General features: G+C 45.4%; 3 protein-coding genes across 3 annotated transcripts; 1 reads left to right on the top strand and 2 right to left on the bottom strand.

Moving 5' to 3' along the window:
- Positions 1–5759: 5759 nt before the first annotated feature.
- Positions 5760–8104, top strand: N7446_010614 (uncharacterized protein; the record flags this gene model as incomplete). Its single annotated transcript, XM_058519357.1, has 2 exons — positions 5760–7167; positions 7218–8104. The coding sequence occupies 2 exons, from the start codon at positions 5760–5762 to the stop codon at positions 8102–8104; spliced, it is 2295 nt and encodes a 764-aa protein (XP_058368195.1).
- A 4839-nt stretch (positions 8105–12943) lies between these two features.
- N7446_010613 (glycoside hydrolase family 18 protein) lies at positions 12944–13894 on the bottom strand (the record flags this gene model as incomplete). The annotated part of the gene is made up of 1 exon (XM_058519356.1): positions 12944–13894. One exon carries the CDS (start codon positions 13892–13894, stop codon positions 12944–12946), a length of 951 nt encoding a protein of 316 aa, XP_058368194.1.
- Positions 13895–14817: 923 nt separating this feature from the next.
- On the bottom strand, positions 14818–16317 carry N7446_010612 (uncharacterized protein; the record flags this gene model as incomplete). The annotated part of the gene is made up of 5 exons (XM_058519355.1): positions 14818–14831; positions 14903–14974; positions 15014–15645; positions 15701–16094; positions 16149–16317. 5 exons carry the CDS (start codon positions 16315–16317, stop codon positions 14818–14820), a joined length of 1281 nt encoding a protein of 426 aa, XP_058368193.1.
- Between the last annotated feature and the right edge of the window lie 1888 nt (positions 16318–18205).

The following is an 18205-nucleotide window of genomic DNA, read 5'->3' as shown; positions in this document are numbered from 1 at the left end:
AATCGTTTCGTTCCAAAGAGGAGAGTTGGCGCTTAAATAGATAATTTGTTTGACTACGTGCGACAGTCCAAAAGTGGCACATCACAAAAGCCACCGGAGATCATGTCTTCAAACGGCATTAGAATAAGGCTACATCAGTACTTAGCGCGTTTCGGCTGTCGGCTTTGCGAGATGCATAGATGCCGGAAGCACACCGGGAGGTGGCATATTCCCTATGTTATGTCTTATGAGTCTTTTTTATTATCTCGTCCTCCGAGCGCCGCCCGTTGGCGCGATCTAGGACGCAGATCTTTAATCGATACAGGTACAGTGATTCTTAACTATCGATACCACGATAGTAGTTCTTCAACAATCAACTAATTCATGTTTTTGCTTAACTACGTGTATAAAACATAGGAGACATTCCTTCTCGCATTTCAATGATTTGCTCTAAAGCCCAGTCATAAACTTGGCTGACTCAACAATATTATTAGTTAGATGTACAGTAGTTTTCGAAATCAGTTATACTGTATATCTAAATAAGCGATATATCTAGTACTGACATGTGGAACCCCGTCCAGAAATGGTTGGTACAATCCACTAGCATTGTGGTGTTTACTTGCCTTTCGTCTGCGTCAAGGTTTACAGGCCCCTTCAGCGCGCGGACCGAGGGCTTTCCACCCGATGACCTATAATTGATCATAGGAAAGGCGCAGAGATCTAGAAGGTAGGTATACAATGGCAGTAATATTGGTGATAGGACAAGGCGAGACTTGGTCTTCCGTTGCCGTTTCCCGTCGTTACCCTGCGTAATCGCGGGAGGGTGGTTACTCCAAGGTCCGTATATTTCGACTCTTATGTTGTCTTTCCCATAATTACCTTGATTCGTAAACTTTGTGATGGCTACTGCTCCACACACTTCTGGACTCGCGCATGTTTCACCGCCGAAAATCTTCCCGTAGGCGATGGGGTAGAAGGCTTTCCTTTCTTTCACTACACCTACCGACTGTATTGGTCAGCTTAGACCTGAGACACGTTCCGCCAATTACCGACTTGGCAACGCTGATCTGATTTCTGGATATGCACTGTTAGGCTCCTATGGAGTTCTAGCGAGTTTTTGTTTTATTTTACATATTCCGTAACTGTTTGAGAAATGTAATATTCTACTTAGCTTGTTTTTACAGTGCATTAAGCTCACATCAATTCATCGCTGGCCAAGTAAAGCATAATGATGTAGAATACTGTGACGGCGATGGTCAAGCCCCAACCTGCCAAAGCAAGTCGAAAAGAATCTTGCGCTGCCAAAAGAAGAAAAATAGACATGTTGAAAAAGCCCATTTTACTAGCTTCATAGCATCCACTAGGCCAAAATTGTCAGTTAGCTATTCTAAATGCTATGGTCCAGGACTTACTTCAGTAACGTCATGAATTCGCGGAGGTGATGCTCTCGGTACTGGGGGCCTTCTGCCAGCTTGGTTGAGAAGAAAAAAAACACCACAGACCACTGTTGCCATCATGGCAGCTAAGAGCTGACTGAAATTACGGAAACCCGACCAGTCTGATCTTAGTGTCCATGGAAATAGTAAATAGCTAAAGATTAGCCCAGGGTCGCCATCTGTCTATGGAATCTCAATACCTGATAGACAAAATAAAAGGACACACGTGACTACTTAGACGCAATGCGCAAGCAAAGAGTGCACTATCTTGTTCATCGGAGTCGTTGTATAGCATCATCTTTTGTAACACACAAGCAAGGTGATAGAAGTTGTGAAAGAATGGAGGCTTTTTCTGATTGCCTTTTCCTAATTTGGTAGTGGCAGGATGGCTTCTGGTCAGAATGTAGGTAGAAAGAGAATGGAAAAGTCGGCGTGCAAGGTGATAAGTGTCCCGTTTTCCTTTCTTTTGGGTTTATTTTATTTTATTTTATATTTATTTTATTCTATTCTTGGTCTTATTTTTTTTTTGTGTTTATTTATATTTTAGTTCTTCGTTTTTCTTTGTCTGGTCCTTGATAAACCAAAGAAAACAAAGCTCATTCGGACAGCAACTATATGAATAATTTTACAGATGCGCTCCTAATTCACTTCTTTACTCTCTTTACTTCATGGTGAACTCTACTCTGAAACACGCAGTCTATGTTTGACTTTGATTGTTACAAAGTCACGAACCGTATTGTAACAAGAACATAGCATGATCCGTAACTTTCGGAAACAAAATTACGATTTTCATCCACGGTTCATCTCCGTTACTCCTCTCTTCAATAGAAACAATCCTTTATACAAGAGTTGAAGACATGAAGCTTGATTTAAGCATTCGTCACTTAATATAATATGTAGCACTCTGCCTCAGGGGAATACAGAGGTTCAGTGTATATGATATATATGTTTCCTAAAGCAATAAACAAACGGGAAACCTTATTGTAGTCAGCCTCTTTTGCGTTGTATCATAGTATAGCTTGATATACTATAACAAGTTTTCTGTCTTTCCTCTCTCTCCATTATAGGGAAAGCAAATCGTTATAGAGTAGAAGACGATGTCTCATGCTTCAAAGACCATAGTAACCGCCGCCAGGTTTGTGTATGAAATACCTCTACATTCTTGACTGAGAGTAGATATTGTAATCTCGGACTGATCAGTGAAAACTAAGCTATAGGGTTTTGGACTAACCTAAGCGATCCTTATGGACGCACGAAACAACATAAGACGGAGCATTGTCAGCCGCATCAATAGTGTTCTTCACATTGCTACCATCTTTTACCTCTCCGTTCTAGTTAGAGTCTCAGTACGGTAACAGTAACATGTAGACAGATCTCCATCTTCATGGCAATATCTATTCTAGGCAGGGGATGAAAGCGCTGGGTCTTCTGGGTTTCCCTTGGTGTCGATACCGGGTCCCTGTTTCTGCTGAAGGAGAAGAAGCCTTACAACTTCAGCATGGTCCTTCTCGGTGGCAATGCATAAAGCCGATTTGTGTGAGACATGTTGATCAATGTCGATTCTATCGCCAAGGGACAGTAATCGACGTACAACCTCTACATGACCCCGTTGAGCGGCATAGAACAACGGAGGGGTCCTCTGCACGTTCACGTGTATGTCCCGCCTGGCGAGAAGAAGTTCAACTATGGGTAGATTACCATTGGAAGCAGCCTCGCTAAGGGGCATCCATCCGTAGTCATCACAAACATTTGGATCTATCCGCTTTCTATTTAAGAGTGCGCATGTGATCAGCATGTTATTGGTCCTCACCGCATGATGAAGAGCTGTCCTTCCCTCTTGGCCTGCCGCGTTCACATCTACAAGATCTTCTGCGAGTATTTGCAATGCTATATCTGTATTCCCTTCCTGTGCAGCTACACAGAGTGCTGTTGTTCCATGAGCATCTGGAGCGTTGATGTCCACAGTACCAGCTGCTAAAAGAAGGCTCGTGATTGAACTATTGCCACATCCTACTGCGATGTCGAAGGCGGTCTGATCGTACATATCCTTTACGTTAACATCTATATCCTTGTGTCCAAGTAGCAGACTGGTTATGAACCTAAGCCCTCGTTCTGCTGCAACGTGGAGGGGAGTGCGGGTGTTTCTATCAGCCACATTGACCGAGATATTTTCAAATGCGAGTAACTGTTGGACTATAGCCTTGTCACCTCTTCGTGTGGCCTGATGCAACACACTCTGACCATCGTCATTCCTCGAATTTAAGTCTGCACCACTAGCGATCAATAGGGAAATGATATCTTTAAGACCTGACTTTACAGCTTGGCGAAGCAGACCATGTGTATCGTGCACATTCTCCAGCAAAGGCTTTCCCGATCCCTCCGAATGCAGTAATATCATTCGGCTGATTTTGACGCTTCTCTTAGAAATAGCAAGGAGAAGCGGTGATGTTCCTCTGTAATCGGGCGTTACTACATCGCTGCCCATGTTTAAAAGAACCTGCACCAGATCTTCATTTCGTTGGTTGACAGCATACCAGATCGCCGAACGCTGTTTGTAATTTTTTCTATCCACCTTTGGATTGAACTTCAGTAGAAATGTTGCAATGGACAGAAGATTTCGACTTATGGCGTATACTAGTGGCGTCTGCAGGTACCTGTCTTGCCAATTGATATCAGATCTCCAATCAGAAAGAAGCATGCCAGCCATGGTGGTATCCTCATTGTGAACGGCGTAGAAGATGGGTGTGCGAGATTTCCTATCCGTAGTGTTAGCGTCCGCTTGATATTCGCGCAACAATCTTTCCACAAGTTTTGGTCGGTTGTTGCCAGCACCCCAAAATAAGGCAGAGCTACGTTGCTGCCGCAGATTGAATCTGTACAGAGCCGGAAGGAGGAGATCTCTTGTTGATCGATTGAGGCAAGCCAGCGTAAATTTGTCCCTTGATTTATCCAGACTCTCTGCTACCAAAAGGCGAAGCTCATTAGGAAGATTGAGCAGATTCATCTATCTGTGACATGTACATTAGCCTATGGAACCCGGCATGCAATACATAGTGTTATCGGACATACTCACAATGGAGAACTAGGGTGCACTGTCGCGTTGAAGCGGCCTTGCAGGGGGCATTTGATCAAAAGCGAAGGAGGGGATGAAAAAATTCGGCTATTTGTGTATGCACGCTCAGAATCTGTTCCACCACTTTGAAATCCTTGGTCTTTTCTCGGAATTAATCCCGAAAACGCCTAATCTATATCTAGGCCCCTAGCCGTATTGACAGCGCAACCTACTACGGTCCGTTACCTCTGGTTTTGTTTTTGTTTCGCTCCCAAATGCTCTCCACGTAGGCGGCGGGGGTGGAAATTTTGTTCGTTCCCGACCTGTGTTATCACCAACTGTCATCTGAATTATTCTTATGACTCGAAACTGGGCTAGTGTGTCGATGTTCGAAAGAAATATTTGTTAATCGTTTAACGAACTGCTTGATTATGCCCTTCTCCTACTTGGTCCCGATCAACCCATGAGGCAAAATAGGATGCCAAGTTCTAAATTCCTAAATCTAGAACTTTGTGGGGTTCACTAAGCCCCGTGGAGCCTATTGATACATTTGACTTTATCCGTGGGGAGAAATTGCTCTTTATTTTGGCGTCACTTGGTAAAATTGTGGCAATTGCACTGAGTTTTTCTTCGCGAAGTCTAGAGAGAAGAGGACTAGCAAAGGATGGCAATAGATTAAATTTGGCTAGACGAGAGGGAGAGAGAATGGAAGAAGCGTTTCTTCCATGCTGTAGGGCAGGCGGACCTGGGCACGCTATCTCAAGACAAATCCACAACATCACAGCTAGTAGTGCGACGGGATACTTGAATCATCCCTGTTTTAGTTCTAGAACCCTTAATTTTCGTATACATCCTACAGATATCTATGCTCGTGTTTCGATCACTGATGACTTAGGAATCCAGATGGGCTGCCCATCTGTCCTGCACATAATGAACTGTGAGAGGGGCCAAAGCACAAATGCGGCGGCACCAGTAGAGAACACACATTTTGTAGTGAGGTTGCCGTGGTGTACTTGGCTTAAGGGCGACCTCTCTGGGTCTTATGATCTGTGGATGAAAGTATCGTGGACCAAGCGGGTACTAAAACCCTCCCTATGGGATCACCTCCGGGGTTTTTATGACTCAAAACCAAACCCATTCCGATCGAATTGCCTATTGGCGCTAGTATCGCACCATGGAACTGAGCAATTATAAAGGAGGTCTATCTCACGACGACTTTTTACTCGACACCCTTCCTCCGTATCATTCTACCCACCTTTGTTTAATCTTGTCTAGTCGCATACAGAATCAGAATGCGGAGTTCGACCCTATCCCTCGTCTTGCTTTGCATTCAAGGTCTCTGTTTACTGGTTGCCTCCGATGTTTCCATCTCTCTTTCTAGCCAGACAGTGCCCTCCTGCCAGACTGGGCGGGTGGGGGTGACGACAAAGGAGATTATATCCCAGCTGGCCAAACGCATGATTACTATCACTCTGACCACGACATCGACGGACACAACCGACTGTACATGTACGGAAACGGCCCTTAGCACGACCGTTAGCACCGATTGGATCCAAACGACAACCTCGCTCATGGCAAGCTCGTCTCCACAAGCCACAGCGTCGCAAACTAGCACCGACGTCCAGTCAACGTCAATAGACGTCTCAAGCACAACCACTATACCCGCTTCTACCGAGACTCCTGTCGGTGATATCTCCACCGTAACAGACTGGAGGGTGACCACGGTAGTGAGCTTTATCACACTCGCTCCCAGCGCTCCTACTCCCTTGTCGGGTGGATCTTTCACGCAAGATGTGAGCGTGTCGGTTCAATATACCACGGTCACGGTCCATGATACCGGCTACACAACTCGTTGGGGGACTACAGGACTTTCAAACACGACGCCAATCAGCCAGTCAATTCCGTCGTCAAATAGTGACTCCCCTACCATGACAGGGAGTGGAGTATTTGTTTCAGCGAGCTCCGACCAAAGTTCGACGATCACGGTATCGAGGACCACGGCAATAGGTACGAGCGTGATCGATAGCTCGCAAGTGGACCTATCGACATCAAACACACCCAGTCTGCCGAGCGAATCTGCTCCGGATGAAGCTCCCAATTCAGATCCAAGCGCGTCAACTCAATACGCCACAGTTACATTTCACGATACCAGCTATGTGACCAGTTGGACAATGACCAACGTTCCAAGCAATACGGCGGTCACGCAGTCAACTCCCACATCGTCCAGCGACCCATCTAAGCTCTCAGAAGATCAAGTCACGCTCTCATCACGTACGAGCCCTGCCGGAAATTCCACAATCGTAGTATCAACTACCACCGTCGTAGTCTATACGAGCGCTACTGAGAGCCCACAAGGGGGTCTATGGATTACGGTTCTACCCACTACAACAGGCGACGCGGCACCTTTATCGTCTCTTCCGCTACCTACGAGTCCAGGTAACCCCTCAGGCCAGCCCACAGAGGAAGGACCCGACTCTAGCCTAGTCGCCTCTCAGTCCAATACAGGCGGCTCCAGGGTATCTACCGATCAAATTTCGATCGATCATGCGACTGAACAGGAACTAAGTTCGAGAGTCCAGTCGTCGACGGAGCTGTTTGTCACCCCGGCCAATCCTGTGCCTCTTTCCGGAAGTCCCAGCGATGGGCAGGCTCAAACTAATGATAGAAGTGCCGCGTTGTCTTCGACATCGGTTTCCCCCAGTAAGTGTGGAGACAGAAGAGAACGAGACTACGTTGGCTAACGTGAATAGACTCATCGCTTTCCATCTGCCCGACCAGAGTCATCAATCCAACGTACACACCGACATCACGGCCACCTCGCGACTACACCTGGGGCTGCCCGCCAAACTTTCTTTGTAACCCATCCAAGAGAACGGCTAACGGTGAATGCAACTTTGAAGCTGGGCCACCGGCCGACACCTATTACTGTGCGCCCGAGGAGTGTATTCCCAGTCCCCCGCTGCCTAGTACTTCATTTCAGGGCTCGACGACGTCGTCCGGCCAAATACGATTCACTGTGGCTCCGGGATTTATCAACTTAAGCCCTCTCCAGTTCGGGCTTGGGTACGATATTTTCGAGTTTCCCGAACCGCGAGTAAATACCCAACGAGACCTGAACATTCCGGGAAAGTGCTATGGTCCGTGTAACGATGCGATGGAGGCGGCCGAATCAATTACCAAGACCCAGAAGCTGTGCTCTCCAGGTTCTCCATTCCAAGTGTCCCATCGCGCTTGCAAATCCTGTGTGGACTCCGGCTCGGGAGTGCGCACTACGAGTTCAGCTCTTCCGGAATTCCAACAATTCCTTTTCTATTGTGAGGGATCGACCATCGCTACGTCGACAATCCAATCCCACTCAGCCACATATAGCAGAGGGCGGAGCTCTTCATCTATCTTTTCGGCAACAGGAACTAGAGATACCGTATATTCGAATTTCAAGCAAACCGTCAAAATGGGGGCATTTACGATCCCTCCTGGAAAGGCCACGTCTACATCACGCATCGGGTCAACTTCTTCCCATCTTCCAGCGTCGCCAACAGGCCACTTGGTTTACACGGGTGGAGCCTTCCACTACCCAGCACGCTCCTTCTGGGAAGTTATGAGTGTTTTCCTATTCTGTGTTTGGTTTACCTTTTAAGCTTCGTGAGAGTTTTACCTACTAGTCTAATATCCGCCTATTCCTGGTCCGTTTGTATAGGCCTGAATGAATATATCTCGATGTATATTTTCTGTCAATATGAAGCCTATTATGCAGTGCCCCCCCCCCCCCCTCTTTTACTCAATCTATCCACTAGACGAGGTATCTATTTTGAGATAAGAAGAGCTATCATAAGTGGGTCGTAGTGAGTGGACGAGAAACTCCGGGTTTTATTGGTTTTCTTTTTTATTTTTATTTTTTTATTTCTCCATATTCTACCGCCCATAATGTTTTCCTTGTTCTTTCCTTTCTCCACTTTTTGTTTCTTTTGCGATCTTACCAACCATCCCTCATTTTATCTCCCTTTAATCTTTAGTTTTCCTTTATTCTTTTATTCTTTTTTTTTTTTTTTTTTTTTTTTTTTCTCGTTTTCGCTTATGGATTTTATTTGATTTTGATTTTTTTTACCGTCCTCAATACTAACTCAATAGGTTAACACTCCCCTCTTTTTTCTGTTTTTCCTTTCCTGTCATTTTCCAGCTATTTTAATTTATTTTCTATATCCTAGCTTCCATTTTCTTTTTCTCATCCTTGATTCTATTTTATTTAATTGTTTTTTTTGGTTTACTTTCCCATTTTATTTAACATTTATCAATCGCTTTACATGCTCGCCCTTGGTATTTTCTCTTCTCTTTGTTGTATAGACGGGCTCAAAATCAGTTTTGGGACTTTACTTTCTTCATGTTCTCAAACTCAATTTTGAGACACACTGGTCTGTTTTCGATATAGGAATCTCAAAATATAGATAATTTTGGGTCACGTGATGAATAGCTTCGTAATTGAATGGCAATAATTATACCGTTGACACTGTCGAGGCCTTTCACCATTCTAAATCTAAATTTTACAATTCTTTCTCAAGGCAGTGGGCTAAAGTAAATCGCTCTATCAGCCTCGGCGTGTTCGAATGACCTCTCCGGTTTCCCGGATGTGTAATCTGCTGGACAACATCCACAAATTCGGTACAGTAGTTATCAAGATTAGGAAAATTATTCATCAAACACAGTTAGCTCATAGTGAAGACTTAACATATAGCTACGTCATTACTGAAGGTACTACGTCAAGACATTCACTGAGACCGTGCCTAGCTATCACTTGACCAACGTTTCAAATGCATTCGAGTACTAGCAAGGTCTATGTAATATTCTTGCCCTCTTATTTCCGATATAACCAATGCAACAATGCCAACACTTCATCAACACAAACTCAGCGCATCACTGATAAGATTTCGCAGTAGGTTCACCCCCAGAATTATAAAGCTTTCCTAAATAACTGAAGATCTCGTGAAAGTGGTATTCACACCGATTTCAACTCATTTGTGACGAAGTCGATATCGACGTTCATAAATCATATTATGTTCTCAATCTTTTGTGTTTCGAGCTGCTTGCACCCGGGATTCAAAAGCAAGTTGTCCCTTACGTCGGCTTTTTCCCTCGGTTAATTTCTAACCTAGCTTAAATGTAGGAAGCAGCAGAATCTACGTACCAGATGACGGATGAATGGATGCCCATTGTTAGAGAAATCGTGGATTTCCTATACACTGGTGATTATTCAGAGCTTACCGGCGATAGAAGATAGACCGACAGACGGCTCACCAACGATGCCCTGCTATCAATATCGGCACCTCAATTATACGCACAATTGTTCGCTTTGGGCGACAAATAGTGCATCCCGGAGCATCGTGACGCGGACGCGGGAAAATACGTGATCGGGGCTGTAGGTCAATTGAACCGTTTTAAATACTTTGATTCGATATCTGATGTCTTTTTCGCCATTGAGCCAGAACAAGGGGCTTCAAGAGCTCGCCGTTCGTCTTTCGAGAGACAATCTCCGGTTCCATCTAAGAAAGACTCTATCCGCGCAAAGTACGATTCAATCGCTGCTTAGGTGCCAGATTTCGTGAAGGAAATGCTCGACTCATATCTTGACACTCCCTTACTTGGAGGCAGTGAAAATTGTGGCCGCTGAGACCCGATGTTGGCTTTACAAGCAAAGTGCCAAACGTGTGTCCGAAGTAAAGAATCGTCTAGAAACCTTTACGGGTTAAAAGAGTGGTAGTGTCCTACGGTGCAAAATGAAGCGTTAAGTGCATAAAGTATCTTGCAGCCTTTTGATACGCGCCTTGCATTGTACGCATCGTTTGTTCGTTTGCAGGCGACTGTTAGGCAGAGCATGGCTCATAAACCATGATACGATAACCGTTTCTGTACTTTATTAAGGTACTGAAGTACTTCCAACGACGTGGGCCAGTATAGCGTGATGCAGAGCAGAGCTCGACGAATGAAAGAGAGCACCGAGATGAAGCTAATTCCGAGTGTCTCTGCATTCGCTTGTTTGTTTATTTCTCGTATACCTTTTCTTTCATTGAATGATCATGCTTACGTGGTTCCGCTCATTTTTAAACAATGTTCCTAGTACAGCCTGGGTGATGGACCTTGACGTTCTAACTTTGCGTCGGCGCTTTACCCGTATTTGAATTTAGTGCATATAGTTGAATCCTGCTTGATTCAAGGCTTAGGACTTTGATCGACATGGCTACAGGGATGTTTAAATTTCCAATTCAACAAAATCTTCGTACTCTAAGAACCATCCAGGGTCACGCTTTTGCTCCAATAAATGTCATGAGTTTATAAGAGATTCGCTCCTGGTCCTACCTTCAGCTCACTCTATTGATTTCAGTAAGATACAATACATAGTAATATTTGGATATACACACCTTGACAGTAGCTTCTAGGGACCATTCAATGTTACTAGATGACGGAACGTGGAATTCCGTTTGGCGGATGAATCAAACACGTCCATAACACACATAAGCTGCTCGCCCGATCTGTCCATCGGTTCAATGGTAATTGTAACAACTGGTGGCCTGTGATCATGCAGCTGTCTATTACCGATCAAGGGGTTTCCAGTATCACGTTGCTTTGAGGTAAGAGGTCTTGGTATGCTGATTCGGTTACTTTTGATCCTTGGAGGTCCTTCATTTAGGTGTGTATGCTCTGATGCCGCCTTGGGCTCCGAAATAGGGAATACGGTAGCCATCTCGCTTGTTCGGGTTCGTAGGTGAAATGGTGTTGACTGGAGTTCCGTGTGATCAAAAGACGAGGGGGTAAACCACGATCTAGGAGGGAGAAGTCGTCAGATATCCAATCGCGGGATAATAAAGCTGATGAAGCTGCTTCTTTATAATCTGTAGCTACTCTGCGAGGTATCGCATCCACTCCTTTATGGAGCTCAGAGTCCCCACTGTCTGTCCCACCCCACATAGGAGGTCGTTGTGGTTTTCTGCTACTACCAGATCAATGTTCGTCCCACAAAAAGCTGTAAGATTTGCTTCCATATATCATGTCACCGTATTCTGAATAGCAAGGGTCCAGCGACATTTCGACTAAAGCTGTTTCGGCGCCGATGTGATCCCAGGCACTTGGCAGGGTTGTGGTCTCGTGTGGATGCATGGATGCATTGGGACTCGGTCATTCCTACCAAGTCTAATATTATGTAATTACCCAGTTTAAATTGCCAACCTAGTTAGTTAACTAAGTAACTAGCAGCTACGTAATTTCCTCACCGAGAATGTCAAAAGATCACGTGATGTTGTTCTGCCTTAGTTCGCGATTTCCAAGCCGGTCGGTCCACTTCCAGCAGATCTATTTCAAGCTTATGTATGCTACCTTCTTAATAAGTTTCCCAATTTTTATCATTCCCATGAACTTTTCGGTTACGCTTATTGTTTTTCTAAATTAGGCAATGGGACATTTTCCTCTCGTAACTAGAAATATATATATATTCCAGCAAGGTGAAGCGGGAGCAACATCTCCAGCAATGTTTATTCAGAAGCGAAGGACTAGTCGGCTGTATAAATATCCGATCGCGCGGAATCGTCCACCGCACAGAAGGCTCTATGATACGTGGCGTCACCGCCCGAAAGTAGTTTCTCATAGACTCATTAGGGAATGTAGGGAATGTCGTCGTGCAAAATATCAGCGCTTGTCTAGTAACACGCCGCCCTTTGGTCAAGAAGAGAAGGGAAAGCTGCCGCCGTTCCTTACAAATCTCATCGAGAGCGTTGCAGGTCGCGTAATTTCCGCTTGTCAGGAAAGTATAGTGAGAAAATTCCACTAGTATGATCCTCTTGTTTTTCATCAAAAATGAGTCCATTCTCTGCATACTTCTGACACCGATCTAAGTCACCTTCAACCACAAACCTAGTACGCTATGCGTGTCCGAACCGGCTAGCTGTCCCATCAATACTAGAGCTCTGCAGCAGAACTCTTCTGACCGTTCAACACGGCATTAACGATTTAGAAACAGGTTAGTCTGCGACTATCCTAGCTTAGGTGGGTTTCACGCCCAAGTCATGAGTTTTCACTTTAACTAAGGGTAAATCTATCTTTTTCTTTGAAGTGTGTATCTGCTGTTGCTGCCTCGTGTTGAAAATCGCCTAAGCATATTTAATCAAAATATTCGATGGATTACCAAGCAACAGAATTTGTGTGCGTTTAATTCTTATTTTACAGAATTGGGGCTTAATATTGCGCTTCAATCTTGGTATTGATTTCTTGTATTCTAGTTTGTTTCCGAATGGCATTACATTCTCTTCTGTCACTGTCACGATCATGTTAGATTGCCCGGCGGCCAGACTAAAATAAGATACGGCAAAACAGTTATTTAGTTGGTGGAATCTGGGCACAAGTAGAGGCAATGAGGTTGAAAATAAATTTCTTCGGGCACGGACTGCTGTTCAGTTGGCGAGGTACCAGACTTAACAAGGGCTCCCGGAACTAATTATCTTGCGAATATTCTGAATGTAAGTGCAACTATTCTGAACGTTACTGTCGGAATACCCAGCCGACCACGCCATAACCCCCCGAATGCTGGATTGGTCGCGTGTTGCCGTACCAGTGTGGCTAGCGCACTTGGATCAAGATAATATCGCGAGCCAGATTCGGTGCCTGTAGCTGCCAAGGGCGAGGCCGGGACGCCGATGAAGACCTTGGCATTAGTAGAAGGCGTGTTGGCAATGTTTGTGACCCATTCATCATAGTTGATCTGGGTGTTAAGGGAGCAGCTAGGATTGTTGTAGAACTGGACCCACAGATAGTCAAAATCGGCGCTGGTAATCATCTTCTGCATGTAGGGCTCGGGTATAGGGCATTGAGGGGCACCTGTGATGTAGTATGTATGGCATGGATCGGTTGCGAAATTGGAGCGTAGCTTGGCGATGAGGTAGCGATAATATTCGGTCCCCTCGTAAAGTTCAATATCGAAATCCCATCCATCTACAAAACTCTCGCCAAAGGGGCGAGGAATGCGGCTTTGCTTTACCCCTCCAAATGCATCCCATAGATTCTGACCGATAGTTTCTGCTTCCTCCCGTGAACTTAGTCCGTAATCCCCCAATGCACCACCGAGCGACAAAATCACTTTGACGCCCTTCGACCGACAATAGTCAATACCAGCAGCTACCTCTTCACAGCCTTGTGGATTTCCTGAAGTAATTTGGCAGGATGAGCCGATTTTTCCCGATGGTGTATCCATATTCTGGCCAAACGTATTTAAAAACGCAAGGAGGATAATGTCAACACCGGCGTCATCCGCGCAATAACTTTGTAGACTCTTCTGGCCTGCTGTCTGTCCCCAGTACGTGACAACCTGGGCATTGGACGAGGACTTGGCCGTGTCGCCAAGGGCGTGCCTTAAGGCACAGATAAAGGCGATGAGGCGACAAACTTTCATTCTTTCGCTTTGCTACACTGTTTTGGAGATTTTAAAAATTAGTCCTACGCTTTCACGTGGTATATTATATACGAAAATGCGTAATATCGCTGCCGAAGCTAAATATGACCCTGTTAGAAGTAGCAGGTCTAACTATAGATCCTAGGGAATGTAGCACTCGATGGCCGGAACGATTAGTATGTTTGAGGAATATGGCTTTGACATTCGTCCCCGCTTTTCACATTCATTTAAGCTCATCATTACTCATGAGTTTCTTTATTTTGATAATCTCTGTGTACCTAGGTATACCTGAGCGTTTCACTGCAATAGCATATGTCGCTTAGGCACCACAATTGGGTCCGTGGGTCCAATATCTTAATCCACTACAAGCGGTACTTCCATATTCATAACCTTCAGGACTTTACGGCGAAGCTTGGATGTTACACCTCATAGGAGTGGAGACATAAAAATGACAATTAATAAGGGTAAATATTTATCTCGAAAATATTCAAAAATAAACTAGACTTAAAAGAATAATAATAAGAATAATAATAAGAATAATAATAAGAATACTAATAAGAATACTAATAAGAATACTAATAAGAATAATAATAAGAAGAATAATAAGAATAGAAAAAGGATTAGTTTCCTTACTAAATACACCATCGCTGCATTAAATAATAGACAGCCTATAGTAAGCAAGAAAACGTCTAAATAATAAAAATTGGATAATTCTTTTAAAGAAATGGGCCCAAATAGGATTCGTACTATAAGGGTAATGAGTAAAGGCGGTAGAAAAGGCGGTAGGGGAATTGTACGGGCACGTGACATTTGAGCCGATGGAACCAAGAGGCTGCGGTAGATATCTTTCTAGAGATGGTGGGATTATGGAGGAGTTTAACTTCCTTCGCTTGAATACACTGCACGATACTTTGCACGAAAATTTACGTTTCCGAGTCTGCTTTCTGTCGCATAGCGGGATTGTTCTTTGGAGAAAGATAAAATCTGCAATGGAGATAGGGAACCCACTGATATTGTGAGATTTACTATTGCTCGGCTGGAGCTGAGCGTCCATGATTGCGTCGAGTGTCCTCGCAGTGACTGTTACCATCAGTGGGTCGGAGAAAGGAAAAGACCTACCCTGCACAAAGAATCGTGCATATCTGAGATAGTTTCGAAGTTTGAAAGATGCTTCCGCATCGTCATTCCAACGAGAAACGATGGCGATATTCAGAGAGTATACACCCTTCAGTCCATCGAATGTCGGGGATGATCTAGCAACTGCGTAAAAGCCTGTCGCGACTAGAGCCAACCGTACATCCTGAACTACTTGGTCGTCTAGTCCGTGTTTTATGAATTCTTCTGTTAGGCGTTTAATCTCTTTCACTGCCTTTCCAGCATCCAACGGAATTGGGCGCCCCACGAATAAAGGATCGAGTCTATGATGTTTGGATCTTTCTTGGACGGTTAGCTGCTCTTGTAGCCGCTGGTAGTTTCGGCTCGCAGAGAAACTTTCAAGCACACTCCGCCCTAGTCGAGGGATCCACTGCGGACATAACCACGGGAAGCAGCTAGGGTAGGGCTGTAGGTCCTCTCGAACAAATCGACCAGTTCCAAAGCTGATCGAGAAGTCCAGCATTCTTCGAGAGCTCAAGGATAAACGATTGAGCTCGGCCAAGGCGACCCCGCTTGGGTTGTTTGCTGCAAATGCACCGTCTTGACGATTATTGTTCGGCTTGAACAAAGTCGGTGCCGCACAGGCATCGACCAACCTACGGTCTGCGTTAGTATGGAAACCGTTTTCTGGTACACGAGACAAAGACTCACGCGTCCACGACCTTGCGATTTCCGTCGTCGTTGTAAATAGCATCACCATGAGCGCCCACGGTAACATCGTCGTAGTTGCGTAATAGGTACAGCTTGGTCCTAAAGTCGGTCATGGTAAATGCCACTCGAACATTGTTCACAGACTTAGGGTCGGCGGCGGCCTTTAGTAGTTGTTCACATCCAAAGATGCCTTGCAGAGCACTTAAAAGGCAATCTCTACTATATTTAGCGCCATATAGCCACTGGCGAAGGATCTTTCGATAGAAAGTAACGGAAAACAGGAATGTGCAGGCGGCATTATCTTGGAATACTTTGCCTGCAGTATTAGTAAACATGTCAATACACTCATCAGGCTCCATCTCCTGAATTACTAGCCCCGCTCCAACGATCGAACCTAGGGTTACGTCAAACTTAATATACACATGGGTTAGACAAGGGTAGTACGAACCGCTACTGGTCGCCACTTTCAGGTCGACATAATCAGATAGCCGTAAGCCGAACGGCAGCCCTAGCAGTATGTACTTCCACATCACCAGCGGGCTAATTCCGTGTACGCCTCCGCCGTCGATTGTCACGATTCGAAAGCCACATTGAAGTGGACGGAAACGCACTCTCATCCCTGACGGCGCCAGGCACACGGGACAATGCTCAATGTGAGAGAGTGTGTTGAACGGAAGGTCTCGAACCGAGCACGCCCATGCATCCTTTTCGCAGATTCTATGGCCGCACTGAAAGATAATAAGGGATGGGTGATGCCAAAGGCATAATCCGCATACACCCGTAAAGGGAACGGATTTCATCATAGAGTTCACGGCCAACTCGCTCCAAGATGACCAGTGCTCCATGTGCCACACTACTAAGTTTGTCAGCTCGCTCATCGAGATCTTAGATACCGGCGATGATTCTGTGGCCGTTGCAAGCGCCTCCCTGCATAGAGGGGCATACACACTGTGAAAGAGGTCCCGTCCTGAAAAGCCTAATCGCGTAGAGAGAATGTTAACCCGGCAACCTGAACGAATTCGCCCGACTTACTATGTGATAGACTCTCAGAATCCCGGAGAAATAACCCCGCCAATACAGGGGCCAAAAATCTTTGGGGGGTTCTTTCCTCATTGACATACGAAAACCATTCCGGGAGCGAACAGAGCGAGTGCATCTGAGTACCAGGCCAGGACTGCTCTCGAAGCTTGACGACCAAGTCCAGCAAGGGTGGTAAGCGTTGTGTGCTCATTGAGCAAAATAATTCTGTCATCTCGACATATATAGTGAGTGTCCAAAGATTCCGAAGCCTCTTTCGCCTGTCCCATCCTTGCTGTAGCCTTTCAGCGCTCGCCTGTAAGCACAATTCCACGACATCACTTATGCTGGACTCCGTGCAGCCGTGTCGGAAAACGGCACAATTTTTGAACGCCTTATCCAAACACCCCGGTGGCAGCGTATCTTCGTCTATCTCGTCTATCAGACGACTGCAGTGGTCCTTCAGGTCCTGTTCCGCATCGGCCTCTGGGGGTAAAGTCTGCACCAGGAATATCACCGGCGGCCACTCTTCCAGTGGGGACTCTAGCTGCCCTAAGATCCATAGCATGAGCTCGCGCGCCGCTTCCTCGATATTCAAGCTATATATACAGAGACTATCGCTAAAGGAAAGACACAGGTGCCGGATTACATCCTTTGCGGGTACGATTTCAAGCGGGATGTGTCTTTTAAGCGAAGGATTCCCAGCAAGAGCCGACTGTGGGCTAAACTTGATGTGATTACAGACTGTCGAATGGCCTAAGTGATTCACCATACACGTGTTCATACCGTTAAAGTCACCCTTTAGAGCAGACCCGGAGATGGTCAGCACGCGAGGTTGACATTGGCGCCTTGACTGTGGAGCGTGGACTCGGTCAAAAGGGCCGTATATATCAATGCATTCACTATCCGGCTCATGGTCGAAGGCCCGCAGCCACGGGAGGAAGCTCAGTCGTTCCATAGCAATTATTTTGATGGTTTGGCGTAAGATGCCTTGGCATTGTAGGATTCAATATTAAATAGCGTTCATATGAGAGCTATTTTCTACTTTTCCCTATGTACTTTAGAATGCTCATAGCAGCAGTCCTAATTTTGCACGATCGAGCGGCTTTGGGCATAAGATTCGCATCCTAAGCCCATACAGGACGGATCAAAATTAGTACGTTACACAGATTCTTTCTCGAACCCTATTTCGAAACACATTAGTCCATAACAAAAAGTCTAGCCACGTCTCCAAACCAGCAGGCATCCTTTGTTTGCTGGGTCAAAGTCCTAGAACGCCTAGACCTTACTTGACTAATACACAATCTATTTTAGGCCGTTATTTACGGCTGTGCTGGACAAGAAAGGATTCGGGGACAGAGTACCCGCAATAGATAGCTTGTTTCAAAGGAGAGTTCGAAAAGAACCTTTGTGAGTAAACGGTGAAATTGATTTCGATCCTCCCTGTAACCGACCAGTTTCCAACGAACCAGTTTTGATCGGCAGTAT

Source organism: Penicillium canescens (assembly GCF_028828765.1).
Source record: "Penicillium canescens strain IBT 15451 chromosome Unknown utg000007l_segment0_segment0, whole genome shotgun sequence".
NCBI lineage: Eukaryota > Fungi > Ascomycota > Eurotiomycetes > Eurotiales > Aspergillaceae > Penicillium > Penicillium canescens.
This window is presented reverse-complemented; position numbering and strand designations above follow the sequence as displayed.